Source organism: Poecilia formosa, unplaced genomic scaffold (genome assembly GCF_000485575.1).
Source record: "Poecilia formosa unplaced genomic scaffold, Poecilia_formosa-5.1.2 Scaffold462, whole genome shotgun sequence".
NCBI classification, from domain to species: Eukaryota; Metazoa; Chordata; class Actinopteri; order Cyprinodontiformes; family Poeciliidae; genus Poecilia; species Poecilia formosa.
The window spans coordinates 130,300-146,900 of NW_006800401.1; the positions used below are offsets into that span (position 1 = coordinate 130,300).

General features: G+C 38.5%; 1 protein-coding gene across 1 annotated transcript in view; it reads left to right on the forward strand.

Moving 5' to 3' along the window:
• The window catches only part of cacng2b (calcium channel, voltage-dependent, gamma subunit 2b), a 69,154-nt gene that overhangs the window by 45,037 nt on the left and 7,516 nt on the right, over window positions 1-16,601 (forward strand). Inside the window, exon 2 of the mRNA XM_007577969.2 lies at window positions 7,621-7,704. Within this exon, the coding sequence (XP_007578031.1) occupies window positions 7,621-7,704 (84 nt within the window). The remainder of the gene's footprint in view (window positions 1-7,620; window positions 7,705-16,601) is intronic.

Consider the following 16,601-nt stretch of genomic DNA (forward strand, 5'->3'; position numbering starts at 1 on the left):
AAAAAAAAAAAAAAAAAAAAAAATCGGACTTTCTAGACAAACGGACTACAGTCTGATTCAGGACTCTAATCCTGGGTTGGTCTGAATGCATCCTAAGTGTTTCTGAGCTTTGGACAAAAATCCTGAACTCAGCTTGATGTGCTTTTGTTTCAGTTTTTTTATGGCACCGTTACTCTGGGGGAACAATTTAGAGGTTTTAAAAGTCCAGACTGTTTTACTGTTGCTTTTTCTACTCCTTTAAATGCAAACCTGCGTCCACAGTTAAAAAAAATTATTGGGAAAAAAAGAAATTTGTCCAGTCACTTTCCTCCTACCTTTGAGAGCATTTTGTTTATCTGTACTATTAAAATAAACCTCTTGTTAAGGATTTGAGGGGTTTTCTGGGGGGAGTAAGCAATGGAGAACTCTGACTTTTCAAACGCCCACAAACGTGGCATTATTAGCTTGAAAGAAAGAAAAATAAATAGAGAAAAATAAATAATGATGGAAAGAAAGAAAGACAAAAGGATAGATTCAGAAAGAAAGAAGAAAGAAAGGACCAAAAGAGAGAAAGGAAACGACTGAGTCAATTTTCAAATGGAGCTTCTTTTGAAGCACAAACCCAGTAATTGTTTAAAGATTATGAAGAATGTGCAAAAATTCAGCGATGAATTTACATTAATAGACGAAGAAAAATAAAAAGACCTGTGAAATGTTCTGTGGCTCACCTTCGTAATCCTACAGCCTGAGCTAATGAAACACTTTGGCTGTAAGGTCTCTAATTAGCAGTTTAGTACACAGACTGATCCGTAATTACTGTATGAAATAAAAGAACCGTCGCCGAGTGTTTACATAACAGCTGGTTGAGAGGAGACACACACACACACACACACATTCACAGAAAGAAAAATACATTTCACGTTGCAATAAGGGTTAAGATGTTAATACTCCATAAAAGGTTGCCTGTGAGTGCTTTATCACATTACATTAACTTATCCTGAACAGCTGTGAGGTCAGCCTGTAAGCAGGGTTCTGATTGGCTCGTGAAGAGAGGGTCATTAAGCTCTCCTTGTATTAGCATAAATCAGCCCCTTACCCCCCGGCTGTGAGCGTAAGTGGATCCCAAAGCCACTTTGACCCCAGAGGTGCAGGTTGATTTCAGAATAATAGTATCTCTTCCATGTTTAAGCTGAATGTATAATTTAAAAGGGGCAATTTGGGAGATCGAGGCTTCATTATGACAGCGCGGAGACGGAGGGAGAACAGAACAGTTTCACAGAGAAGAGGGGAAAGCCGGGTCGACGTTGGCGCTGCTGAAATATGCAGATGGTTGTGTTAACAAAGACATGCTGGTTATGTCATGACACAACAGTTGTTGAAAACGCTAAATTAAGGTATAGTAAGGCCGTGTACAGCTTCAACGAAATGAAATATTTATGTGCTTGCGTGCGTTTTCTTTTGCAGAGATCCTTCACCATCTAAAGCAGATTCACAGTTCACCACTAGAGATGGTGAACCACTAGAGATGCCTGGGTCTTGCGATAATGTGCTCTGAGTCACGTCATTTATTATTACTCATTTTACATTATATTCAGAATACCTAATTGCACTTTCTGAAACATTTGAAAGAAGGTTTGTTGCAGTTTGACCAAGATAGTCAATCTGTTGTTTTTGCCAGTTTCAGTTTCTTTATTTCTACTCCTAACTCCACTGAATGATAAATTAAATTATTGTAAAACAACACAATAGCTTGTGAAGCTATTGATATATTTAAGAGTGCTGTCAAATAAATGTTAGAATTCAGTACATTTATGTCATTTTAAGTCAATTCAGCACTGATTTTCTGTATCGGTCGATACGAAACCTCAGATATCGGTATCGGAAGTGAAAAAAGTGGATCGGTGCTTCGCTATGCTTTACATAAAAAAAAAAATACCCATAATGTTATCAATGTTGCCTCTGATTGTAATCATTGGCTCACTTTGGCTCTCCAACACATGTAGGGGAATTGTATTTTCATAAATTTGTCTGGCACATCACATTTTTGTCCGTGAGATAAAGTCATTTATTTCTGCTGTCGTGGTTTATGATGCTGCTTCCCAAAGCACAACACCAAAGATTCTCCATGTTGTCCTGTTTGTGCTTTGTACCTACAATCCACCAATAAAATCGACCAAATCAGAGAATGTGGTTTGCTTGACACAAAAGCCAATGACGTTACGTTACTTATTAAACATCTCTTCTACTAAATACTATAAACTCAAAGAGCTGGTTTCAATATGCAGAGTTAAAGTTAGGAGTGTCCCAACACACCTTTGTCACTTCCAATATGATACAGCTTCAAGTATTGGTCAAAGCAATATCAACATGAATCTTACATACTTTTATTACTTATTTTGTAGAGTGAAATGTTAGAAAAGGCTTGATTAAGTGATATTACTCAAACAAAGAACAATAGCCAACAATAATCGCTATGAAAACAATCGACCCATTTCTTATTAACCAATGGGTTTGCATGTGGGGTAATTGTTTTTTGGCTGATTTTGGGCCAATTTCCAATCTCGATACTGTGTTGGGGCAGCCATAAACTTGCTCCTGTTGTGCCTTTGGCATGCCAAGAGAGATAGTCGCGGTTTTATTTTGACTGGTTTGTGTAAAGTGGCAGCTGCAGATGGTGTCTTTGACCAGCTGGTCTGGGGATGTAACGTAAAAGCAAACAGATCGCTGTGGTGCAATGCATCGTCATCTCTTGCTATTAACAGTAATAATGGGCAGGTTGTCCTGGAGAGTAAAGAGACAGAGCTGGTCACTGGGTATACACCTCCTCGGTGTTATACACCACCAGGGTAATTAACCCTTTGAGATCTTCTGCCCTAATGAGCTGTCTGAGAACTGCCCTCTGATAGGGTCACATGGAGGAAGAAAAACAACAAGGGAGAGAATTTCCTGCTGAGATGCTATGACAGCAGTGTCATTGCGTGTGTGTGTGTGTGTGTGTGTGTGTGTGAAATTTCAACTTTGACAGTGGTGTGTACATCTATCTCTACACCAAGGTGGTTGCTGTGCTCAGCACATCAAGGCCATAGATTATCATGCAACAAGAAATGAGTCATTGTAAAAAGGCTTTAGTGGTTTAGAGTATAAAAGGAAAGGTGGGGTTAATTAGTTTCAGGAATATACATGGAACATTGTCATCATTAATTGTTAATTTACAGGTCTAGTGCACATAAAACAGAAACAAAAACTTGAGCTAATGGTGAACAAATGGCCACATGGCTACAATTAGCTTATCTCTCAGTTCTTTTAAATCCATGCTAAGTTGTTACTTTTTTAATAATTTTACAGTACATTTTTCTATAGTAACTATTTATAAGATGTCCAAGTAAATTTGCATGCTTATTCTTTATAAGCATAACTGCAAATTCGAAGCTTTGGCATATCTTTTCTCTTGTGAAACATTATGTGTTTTAGGGAGCCCCCTGGTGGCTTGAGGCTATCTAGGTTACCTACGCCTGGAACTAGTCTAACCTATATATATTCACTTGTTTGGTCCGGACCAAAAGTGGCCGTTATTTTTTCCATTTGGTGCGGTTTGCTTTTACAATGTGTGTTTTTGCATGTGGACTACACTTTGCAAACAATGGTGGCCGCCACTGCTTCAATTGGACAGAAAGGACAGTTGCAGGACAAAGCACAGAAAGAAAACAACCTTTGGAAGTCCTGCTTGCTGCATTTGGGGTGATGGAGGAGTTCATCCTGCAAACAGTGGGTTGCCGGTTTGATGTCTGCCTCGGTAGTTGTGTATGGGAACGGGTTAACGACTGAATGTATTACGAAGTGTGTTGATAAAACGCTGTACAAGTACAGGCCATTTACCATTTCTGTTGTTGCACATTACAACTGCGCCATCCTTTTGAATGTCAAGAGCAGCTAATTCAACGCATGTTTCATGATGAGACCAGATACTCTGCATGCTCTGACCCACAACATGTTGGTAGCAGCATCGCTAAACAGAAATTGGCAGATAGGAAACAATGAGAGAAGACGCTAATCTTTACTTGCGGTGACTCGTGAAGTCCAAAAAGACGCATTTCCTGTATTTGGTTTGGATTGAACCAATCTGTACTCACACCAGAAGCGAACCGCACCAGAATTTGTTTGGAAGCGGACGGAGACGCCGCAAAAGTGTCTCTGGTTCCGGAAGTTTGGACCGAACCAGGGCTCAGTTGAGTGTATTCACACCTGCACAAACAAAAACAACAAATCTCGAACCCTGATAAAAACCTAGGTCTTGGTTTGATTAAAGTGAACTCTGGCGCGGTTTGAATGTCAAGCGCACTGGAGACCGCTCCGAAAGCAGGAAGTGAATCGCAGTGCAGGGCATTCTGGATAAATGCAACCAGAACAAACAAGAGTCAGAAGCTGGAGGGAGGAATGGCTCGTGGTGCATCTCCTCAAGTCTTCAATAACATTTTATCACTTCAGTCTAATGGCTGAAGATTTTCTTCAAAATCTCAGATACATTTAATCCTAAAGCCATCAGTTGCTTCTTTCTTATGGCTCAGAAAGCCAACATAAAATGTACTGTGCAAGCTTCTTCAACGTTGGTGCAATAAAATGTTCTTTTAATTTGAACCGCACAAGAAGAAAGAGAAGAGCAGAGTATGAAGGAAGGGCTGGTGGCAGCCAGCTCTGTTCCAATGAGAGTCTGGTCTCCAGAGTACAGGCGGCAACATCTACGCATGTGAAAGACCGACGGGAGGGCAGGTGAAAGTCTCAGAGAGGGGGCTGTGTGTGAGCGAGGGAGATGGAAGAGAGAAGGACGACAGGGAAAATGCAATTCCAGATTACATGTGCTTGTGGTGCAGCGTGGGTGGGCATGTGTTGGAGTAAGTGAGGGAGCATGTGAAAGGGATAGATGGAGAGAAGAAGAGACACAGAGAGAGAGAGAGAGAGAGGACTGTGTTGGTGGAAAAATAAAAAGCATGATGGAATTCCTACACAGTGATGCGTTTGTCAAATCGTGAGATAATCACATGAAAGCACCGGCGCTCATAGCAATAAATTAAACACAAACACAGACACAAATAGTATTGTAATTAAGGCAGTGGGAGTGATGGGAACAATGTCTTCACTGAATCTTCCACTTTGTATATCACCTAGCAACTGCTATAGCGAAAGTTTTATGACGCCGATGGGCGCAGACGTGTTAAATTATAGTCATTTGGTGTACCGATTCACGGGGTATGCCACTCGCACGGCGGTTACTGTTGTTATTTGGAGAATGTGTTAGCACATCACGATGCCACAATGTCATTTTTTGACAAATATATGAACATATTTGCCTAAGTTACTCAGTAAAATCTAACAAGAGGGGCTCACAGAGAGGCTGAAATTCTGTTTTAGTAAAAAGAAAAAAAGAAAAAAAAAGAAAGCAATAATTGCTTTTTAAGTGTAGAATTACATGTTACTTTGCTAAACTTTTGATATATTTCAATATGAGTAAATTCTAATAAAGTTTGTTTTTGCTCAATATCAGGTGCAGGATTATGTTCCACTTTTGAAAATGAAACCTTTTTTTGGTCCTCAGATAAGATGCTGCTGGATGGGATGTGGAGGAAAGAGAGAAAAAAGAGGTTGTTTATATAAAACAATGTTTTCCTTCTGAAAGGAAACTCAAATTTCACCTATTAGGACATAAATTATAAAACTGCTCTCATAAACCTGGAAAGTACAGTCATTTAAGAATTCAAAGGTTAACTGTACCCTAAAAATAAGTAGCTAAAGCAAACAATTTATGTTGCAAATGCTAAACCAGAATACCTTATTGAAAACTGAAAACTAGAAAACTGCAGTTTGTTTTATGAGTAAGAGATGTTTTTGTTGGACACACTAGTGAAAAAAAATGTGCCTAGTTGCAACTAAAACTACCTAAATACAGCCAAAAAGGGCAATTAGCACCAATACGGGAGTTATTCATACTTAAGGAAAAGTCTGGTTTCATTTGCATGGAAATAAGTAAATTACAGTCAAAGCAAATAATTTTGGATTGTTAAGGATCAGAAACATCCTTGACACAGAACAGCAATTTGCTAAACGGGTAGCTGTACAAAAAAAATCTAATATTTTCACACACACACACACACGCACGCACGCACGCACGCACACACACACACATTAATGGATTCAACTCTGTTCAAGTGCAGAGATTAATAAACAGAACTCAAAAGACTAATGTCAGCAGAGAAGACTTGATAACAAGGTGAAGTGCACTGAATAATCTCTTCTTAGCTTGACTGAGCCCTGATTTTAAATATGTAATGAAGCACATGTGTTTTGCTTTTATTCGCATATTATCAGAAGATAGTACTGAAATTTTGGATCAACTACATGTGATAATGTTAAAATCCGGTACATTTTCAACTTCAGTGCTTTTCATTTCCAGTTGTCTTTCAATTTGCAACATCAAATTGGTTTAGAAATGCGACTCTGGTGCGATTTAATCAATTAATTGACTTTATTCCATTTGTGGCAAAAGGTAAAACTTCTGTGATCTGACACAAATCAGTGAGGTGCGCTCTGCTCCCATCTGGTCGATCTGATTGGTGTGTTTGCATCTGTGTGTATTTAGTGCAGTCTGCTTTGTAAATCCGGTGCAGAAATAAAAATAAAATGTTGCTATGGTCACAAGAAAGCAAATGAAATCCTTTACTTGTTCTATATGAAATTATTTAATAAGCTTTTCCCAACTTGCATGCCACTGGCATTCATCACTGTTCTCCATGGAAAAGAACAGAATTTGTAAGCTGAAATTTCATTAATAATTTTGCAAAATGCTGATTTATTTTCTTAAACCTTAAAGTTCAATAATACAAAAAGGGTGAGAAAAAAAAGGAATATTTTTTGTTTGCTTGAAGTAATGAAAATAATCAAATTCACAACATTTATAGTTGAGGGTCCAATTTATTTGATTTTGTCTCAAATGTCCAAATTTTAAGTTTCCATTTAAATTCCTTCACCGAGATGCAATGCTGCAGTCTAAGTACTCGCATGTGTAGCATATGGCTGCTAGCGTGAAGCATATTTAAGTGTGTGTGTGGGTGTGTGTGTTTATGTTAACTGCTGCCCATCTGAAAGCCAAGTGCTGGTCTTTCGTCCTCTAATTGCCAATTAACAAGGTCCCATTTAATTGCAGTGGTTTGGGAGGGCATACAATTAGCATTGGAGCTGTACCAACCCGCGCGTGTGCGCACACACACACACACACACACGCACGCACACGCACACACACACACACACACACACACACCCGCTCTGTCTTAATGAGCTGCATTCTGTCCTTCCATTTTCTTGGCTAGTTCTCTCCTCCTGCCCTCAACTCAATCACCCCTCACACAAGGACACGCCTTCGTTTAGCTTCATTTAGCAGAAGCTCTACATATTTCACCCCCTTAAAAGCCGTTTGTCCTTTTCATGTTTTTTTTTTTATTTCCAAAGATGACAAGTCATTTCTAATGTTATTCCCTTCATTTTCTAGTCATTTTTCTCTGTGAAACACTGTTTTTACATACCTACCCTTTCATTCTTGTTTGTTTTTAGCTGCTAATTTTCTAAGTTTTCTTTACTTTTTTCCCCATCCAGGTTCTTTTAAGGGGATGTGTAAGCAGATAGACCACTTCCCCGAGGATGCGGACTATGAGGCAGATGCTTCAGAGTACTTCCTACGTGAGTTCTCTCCCTTTCCTCCATATTTGTGTTTTGTTCCACGGTTTTATTTATAAGTGCCTCGACTATTTCTTGGCCTCAGAAGAAGGAGGTTTGGGTTTTCTTGAAAAGTGTCCATATCCATAATCAACTTGATCAAAAACCATCAACAAACTTTAATGTATGTTATCCTCCAACTGAAACGTTTTTATCTTAAATAAAAACAGCTGAAAAGTGGGACAATTTATATTTAGCCCTCTACACAGATAAATAAAAATAACTGTAATCAATAACCTTTGATGCTACATGTGTGTAATTTAATTCTTTCATAGGATTATCTATTTTTACTTATCTATTCTGTCATACACTTCTGCTAGTCTGATAATGTGCTAATAGCAGAGCTAATTTTTCATTTAGCACTTTAGCATTTTTTCTAACTTTAAAAATGGTTGTCATTGACAGACGGTTCAGTTTAGCTCTTTGACTTATTTCCATTAGCTTCCAGTAAATACAATGTTGATATTATGTTTTAACATTAGCAGACCTAATGTTTGTAATTCTGCGACAGACTGGTGACCTGTCCAGGGTGATCCGCCTCTCACCTGGAACGTTAGCTGGAGAGGCGCCAGCACCTCCCGAGCCCTCTAAGGGACAAGGGTGTATAGAAAATGGATGGATGGATGTTTGTAATTAGTGTTTTAGCAAAAAAAAACAAAAAAAAAAAACACCCCAGCCAGGTCAGGGAGACCCTGGTGAAACCTAGACCCTTATTCTACACTTCACTTCGTACAGCGACTCTGGACCAAACGATCCCTTCCTGGAGTCGTGGGTTCTGTTGAGGTTTTAAATTTGACCCCGCTGCTAACGTTTGCCTGTGACGTATATAATCCATCAGTTTGACGCCATGAAGCTTACCGGAAATTGCCCGCACAAATGAGAAGTGTCGATCCAAACGAGGTGGCTGTTCATGCCGATTCAGTATTTGGAAGAGTGGCTAATATGGACTTCACTTCCTCTGCTGCTAAAACTACAGACTACAGAAAATTGACATCACTGCTCTGTTTGGGCTTTCTCCCATTGAAGAGGATTTGTCCGGTAGAATTTCAACCGGGCCAATCAGAGAACTAGTTTTTACAGCTAGCTCTGAAAAGCTCACAAAGCTCTTTTAAATCAATAATGAAACTGAGGATTTCAGAATTGATGCTAACAGATGCTCTTGATCCAATCATTTTCGCAAGTTAGTTCTTCAAAGTATCGACTCAGGAGGTCCTATTCTGTTTTTTTTTTCTACATAATACCCTATTAAATATTTCTTCAAATACTTTTACTGTGAACGATAACTGATGAGGAGAAACCGGAGAGAGGACGAGGTAAAAATCAGAGCAAGGAAGGAGGAGGAGGGGTGAAATGGAAGAGCAAGGATGAAGAGAAGGTCACTGATCAGTGAAGTGTAGGAGGCGGAAATGGCACAAGAAAGAGTGATGAGGTCTTCAGACTGAATACAGGAGGAACGGGGCAACGGAGGAAAGTGAAAGGACTGCGGGAGGAAAAGGTTGAAGAGGTGAAGGACTAGGAGTAGGGCACCAGTTCGGTGCTGTTGCTCTCCCAGTGGCTCACCAATTAGGACACTTACTTCTATAAATACTCTAGGCTCTGCAAAGTGGGTCACACATCTCCCTCTCCTCCTTCCTCCCGTATGTCTCCCTCTCAACCTCCTCTCGCTTTTCTTTCCACCCATCTGTCTGTCCATCTCTGGCGAGGCCTTCAAGCCCGTCTGAAAGCAGTCGGATGGAGACGGTGAGGTGAAGCATGGGAAGATGGCGGAATAGGAGAGAAATTTAGCGTTCACAAACTTTTTTTAGAAAGTTTTTGAAACTTAAAATAAATAAATAAATAAATAAATAAATAAATAAATTTTGCCAGACACCCAAATCAGTTTATTTTAATAAAAATATTAGATCTGATGTTACTGTTGTGTATACTTATTATTCCATCAAAATGATGTCTAAAAAACACAATAAGAAAGGCAATTAAACTCAAGTGAATAAGTTTGTTCACGCCATAAGTTGTTTTAAAAAAAATAAAAAGACAACAACAAAACGTACTGCGCCATCATCCTCATACTGCTTCTTGTCTTCTTTGTCGTTTCCACCAGTAGTAACATCTGGTTGTTAATCACATGACTATGTGAGTCAGTTCTGTGAAATACAATCATTTTGATACATCTGAAAAACCACCTCAAAAATGTTTTAGCAAAAAATGTGAGTCTTTTACTAAATTGTTTCCATTAAGCAAATTTATTTTCATGGTTCCAATTTGTGCAATTATATGATCAATGGAATTGCAGCTACTCTCTAATTAGTAATTCAAGAAAGGCTGACTCGGCTGAAAATGGACTGAAAAAGAAGTTGCGCGCAATTTTTAGGGGTGCTAATTTATTGTTCTAGTGAGGGTGTAAGTTGTTCACATCAACTATTTTCATAATCTGGAAACTTTCTTAATCTGCCATGCAGGTTACAGAAGAAGGTAGTTCAAATAAGACATAACTTGTGTTTTTGTCTTTGTATATTTTATGATTTCACTGAAAATTCTTCACAAATTGCAGTTTTGTTACGGCAGATGTTTCTCTACATGAAGAAGCTACTGCATAATAATTATTTCATTCATTAGTAATACAACCTATTAGGCACTAAAACCCAGACAGACTTTCAGCCTCTTTCGTATTCATTCCTTCTAGCTGTTTTCCTCCCTGAGACGTCTTTGATCGCGAAATCAACGCTAAAGCATGTCTACAACAGTAATAATAATCTCAATGAAAAGAAACAGCCTTTTTTGTAACTAATAATTAAATGAAATGTTCGGTTATGGAGTTTTCCACAACATTTTCTCGTTCTACAATATTTATATACGACAACTCGCTGTTGAAATAGCACCGTTACTACAAAATTGTGTTTTGCAGATTTTTTATTTTTTTATTTTTATTTTTTGGACTTTATTGCTTTAAAACGTTGCATGTCCAAGACGTTGCATCTCGCTAACAGATTAAGGATTACGTGTTGAAACCACCTGGCAACTATCAAACCGCTTTCAGTCAAAAATTTGAAGAAACAAATAAATAAGCACAGTTTATCACTTTCAATTATATTGGGGGATTATAATCACGATTAAATTAAGCATTTTCTAAAAACCATATGAGAATATGCAACGGCATAAAACATGGCTCAGTTGACTAAGGAAATGAGAAAGGCAACTCTCATAAGACAATGAGACAATGCAAGAATCTCAGAAAAAAGTAACTGTCTTTATTAACTTTTATTTTAAATGACGTGTCACATGTTATTCATACCTTCTCATAAAGCAAAGAATTACACCAATCAAGCCCTTGTTACAACTGCAGACCAGTTTTGCATGATTCCACTGTTATTTTGAGGAGTTATATTCAGTGAGCTCCATGTCGTTGAGGTTGGAGATTACAAATTACCTGCAGAGCACAATATGCTAAAAAATAAAATAATCATATGAATGTTTTGAGGGTTTTGTTTTTGTTTGTTTTTTTGTTTTGTTTTTTTGCAATTGTCTGTAGTTAAAATTTGAATGATAAATAAAATTTTTACAGAAGTGTCAAACTGCCAGAAATAGAAGCTAGATACAGGAGGAGTACCATCTTGTTAAAACAAGAAGCTTTCTCATTTTAATAAAGATGTAAAACTCGTGTTGCATCTCGTTAAAACCAAAACATGTCCTCCTTTTAACGGCCTTTTAAAACGGCAACACCTCGTGGGATGCTTGGAAGGAACAGTGAGAAGTCGGACAGAGGACCTTCATGCCTTTTTAAAAAGTTGTACAGTGTCAGAAAAATGGACTTTGTTGTAAAATCAAGAAACGTTCTTGTGAAAAGACAAAATGCTTTGAGTGGAACTTCAATGAATATTAATGAAAAATTCATGTATTTCAGTGACTCACAAGTTGTGATAAATTCCAGTATCAAGTCAAAAGAAAAACTGTAACCAGTTCTAACATGGTTAATATCACACGGATCCTCCTTTCAGTCTCTCTGGCATTAATGCGTCTCATCTAAAGCGCTGAAACATTTCTGAATCTGCAGTGGTGAAGACACTGCAGCAGGTCTGGAAATTCAGAAAAAAAAAAAAACATCCACATCCCTGAACGTGGCTGACATTTTCAGAGAAAAACAGGAATGTGATAAATCACAAACAATGCGACCACGTTAGTCGGCGTGCGACGACCGAAACGGTAGCGGATCACTGTGACGTTAAAGGCTGGAAGCTGTCATTCAGTTTGAATTCTTCATCTCCTCCCGTTCTCTCATTCTCCGTCTCTCGCGTTCCCCCTGGGGTCTCTTCAGTCTCCCCTCACCCCACCTCTTCCTCCCTGCTCCTCTCTTGGTGAATTTGCATGTGTGGTTATGTAACAGAGAGAGCAGCCAGCCTTCATGCTGCTGCAGTTGTACTATGAGACACAGCCATCCTTCGTTTCAGCGTGTTTGACCTTACGCTGCACCAGCCACTTCTGGTCTTTAGCTTCAACAGCGAGCTCTCTCGCGTTACGTCGTCTACAGTAGAGCGCTGCGATTACGTTCACCAGTTGGAATTAGGAAATTAAAACACTGTAATTTTGAAAGAAAATCAGGTTTTGTGATGAAAAGATTTTGCACTAGGATGAGGTGGTTTTTTGGCTGTAGAAATAGGTGCATTTTGCAAAATTGTAATGGAAGCACATTGTTTCACATCAGGGCCAGCCCAAGCCTTTATGGGGCCCTAGGCGAAATTTGGTTTGGGGCCCTCTAGTTTTGCTAATATTGTGGACTGGCAGCAATTAACAGTCAGATTATCAGATCATTCAAAAACCAATCAAACTTATTGCGTCTCTGACAGTGACGTTTACATTACATCCTATAACAACGTATAATACAGGAAACATGTGTTGGCCCATTCATTGGCCCATTTGTCTGCGCCGATTTCCTTAACTTTGGGGGATGGGTGATCGGCCGATACACGTGAAGCCGATCTTATCCACCTCAGCAAAGGTTTAAAGATCATCCTCTGTCCTCTTTGTGAATTTGTGTGTTTTTGTTGATATAATCACATAAAAATCATTACTAAAATTAAAAAAAAAAAAAAAACACTTCCACATGGAATTTTGATACAGTTTCTTTAATCAGACCTTACTTTTAATAAACAGATTGTGTTTTTATGATGGTGAGAACAAACTAGAGACAGAATGCCTTGTTGTATGGAGATCCTTCAAAAACTGCCAATAAATTAGAGATTAATAAAAGGCTTGATAAAATAATTTATGTGCCAAATATTGTATCTAATTAATTTACTTTCCCAACTTATCTGATTATAAAATGTTACATATATTTTTGACATTAATTATTAATTATAATTTATATTATTTTGTTGTTTATTTATTATTATTATATATTAAATATCATTTTAATTATATTACTGTTAATTTTCCATTTTTTGAAATCTCTCTCATGAATTAGTTTACTTTGTTTCATTATTTTTTGCCATTCTGTTTTTAATAATTTTTTTTCTTTGTCACATTTTGTTATTTTTTTCCTCATTTTTCATATTCTGTATTTAATTCTCACCACTCAGGAACAAGCTCATTTGTTATAGATTCATGTTGGACGGCGTTATGAATAAAATGTAGCTCAATGACGATGCCAAGCCTGCTCAGGCAGACTTTACTCCAAACTCATGTCCACTTGGTACGGAAATGTTGGCATGTTGTCTGGACAAGAGGTCATTTGAGGTCCATTTAAAGACAGGGAGCGTCCTGGCTGCTATTTTTTATTTCTTTTTTGCCTTACAATGTTCAGAAACAGTCAAGTCAAGTATTTACTAAAATTAATATGGACACTCTAAAGTGCAAAGTTATTCGGGCGCACAGCTTGAGGGATTTTCATAACATTTAAGCACAGATGTTAATGCTGCAGATAAAAAATATGCTATTAAACATAAGATGTTTTCAGATCTTTATTTTTGGGGGTCGGGGTGTGTCTTTTTCTGGGAATTGGAGTCCGGCATTGGGATTTGGATCCCAACCTGAATGTCATGGGAACGGGCGACTTTAAGAGGGTGGCTTAAAATAGACACCTGGTCTCAAGATTGTTAGGATTCAAATGGAGTACAACTGAGGGAGTTAATAAAATTATTATTATTAAAATTAAGACCGGAGACTGAAGGTGTAACAAAGTAGCATGATCAAACATGACTCATCTCTTTCTATGTTCTGAACCATTGTTTTGTATTAATATTCAGCAATTTCAAATTTAGCCAATTTTTTTTTACGTTTCTCAGGGGAGTTATGTTTTTGTGATATTGTTTTATACATTTTCTATTATTCTTGCTTTTTGGCCTCTGTTTTAATAAGAATCTGATTTAAAGCTGAGATTTTTGTTGAATATATCGTATTAAACTGCAACACAGCATTCAGTGGATCCTCCTTTGAATGACTGACATTTGCTAGCTGCTTTGGATAAAAGAGACAACTAAATGAATGCAACCCCATGTAGCATTCATCATGGAGACAAAAACTAGGCTGTAATGATTTTAGACTGTTGAGCAGATTGTTAAAAATAATTTCATTCAAAAACATGAGAAACAGGATGAGAGAAACAAAAAAGATGTTCATTAGCATCCTCTGAAAAATGGTAAATTTGTTGGGGTGTTGTGTGTAAGAATATATATTCTGATATAAAGATAATACGCTGATACAATGTTCAATAATTTCACCAAACTTTGATCCGGGACCGCACAGCATTCTGGGGAATCTAGACAGAGGAAAGGCTTTAGCTGCTCAAACTCCCACAGCCTTAGCTAAAAAAGGTTCGAGGGATCAGCGAACTCGCTGACTCTCTGGTTACCTAGCAACAACCTGTTGAGTAACCGATGCAGCAGTAGTTTCATGTTTGTCCAACGTGCCTCATAACTGCATAAAAATGTAAAAAAAAACACGTTGTGGGGTTAAACTGTAGGTAAAACAGGAAAGGTCGCAACACCAGTATGACTGTATTTGAGATATTTAAAACAAAATACTGATTAATATTTATCGATATCAGCGGTTATAACACCCTTTGATCGTTATAGGTTTTTAGTCATATTGTCTGGCTCCATGTCTCTCTCTCTACCCATTTCCAGTCTGTCAGTGAAGGCCAAAAAAAAAGGTATCCATTGTTGATCCACTTGTGTGATTTCCAGATGAAACTTTTAGTCATACAAATCCCACTGAATGAAACTTGATGAAAACAAACTTGCATCTCAAACATCTGCTCAATCGTAACATCTGACACTCACAAAGACAGAAACCAAAAGAATAAAAAAAAATTAAAATAAAAAAAAAACCTGAAGACTCCCAATTCGCTCCGAAATCGCCGAAGCAGAAGCTTGTGCGGCTGCGTTTCTGTTTGTGTTGCTAAAATTAGAAAGCTGGATGCTTGTTCAAAATGCTAATGTTTCGGGTCGGGATACTAGGAAACACGTGATGTCACCTGCCCTCCCTCACCCCCCTCTGATGACGTCATCTGACTCATTTCTGCCTCTGCTGCTATTTTTGGCTCCCGAGTCCTGACATTGGGGGCATATCACGATTTACATGAGTAATATGGCATGATAATGACTGGCAGGCTGTGTGAACTCCTCCGTGTGTGTGTGTGTGTGTGTGTGCATGTGTGTACTATATTCATTACAAAACGCACAACATCTGCACATATTCAGCCAGGCACATGGAAACGATGGTTGGCGTACAGCGCTCGTTCTGGTTACTTTCTTCCATTCCAATAAGATCGGTGACACGATTCCGTGCTTCTCAACCTTGCATGCAGATGCACACACACGCGTGCGCGGAGAGCTACTCCCTTGAAGCCGTTTCACCGAGTTCCTGATCCCACATGTTCTTTGCTGCTGGGTTCTCCTTCGTGGGCGAATTATGCGTGTGCGTGTGTGTGTGTGTGTGAGGGAGAGAGAAAGAGCGCGCATGTGGCAGAGCGAGCAGATTGTTCCTGCATGAGCAACGTGCAGTGTGTATAGGAAACACCCCACTTTAGAGAGTGAGTGAGTAGGTGGTAGGTTGATCGATGAATGTGTTCACTTTGTAGCTTGTTGAGCGGGGATGAGTTTCTGTGTGTGTGTGAGATAAAGTAATAGGAGGGTTTATGCACGATGGATTGTGCATGCACATTAAACTGTGGGTTTGTGTGAACCTGGGGAGCTCCCATGGCAATGTCCACCCCCGCCTCCATAATTCAGCAACAATTACAAGGCTCCCCTTTGCTGCAACTAATGAAACCATAAGTCAGTGAGACACACAAACACACACCACTGCAGCAGAAGCATCCAGGAAGAGGGAGGAATAAAAGGACGATGGAAGGAGAAGATGCAGGACTGACCTCTATTGTTGTATTGTGGATCCATTGTATAAGTGTGGGTGTTGCTTAAAGTGAAACTCAACCTAGTTATTTATTTTAGGTTAAGATTTATAAGCAAAAAAAAAAAAAAAAAAGAAACCTCATTACTGAGCTGCTAAATTCTTCTTTTGACCATTAAGAAAATCATAATCAATAACAACCTCATTGATATTTTCTACTCCGTCCTTTTGGATAAATAGACTTGACTTTTGATTAATTATAAAAGACCCATTTCGAAATATATCTTACTCTTTAATCTCGTAATGTCCAAGGGGGGGAAATTGAAACAATATTACGAACCAATTTCATGACAGTAAATAGTCCAGAGTTAGTATCCATCATCCAGCCCCACGTTTTTATTTCACGAGATACTCAGTCACCTCACAGTCCTGTACGGTCAAAGCAGGAGCAGTATTTGGATGAAGTTTTATATGCAGATGGTCCGTACTTATAGTGCTTTATCAATCCAGAGGACCACAAA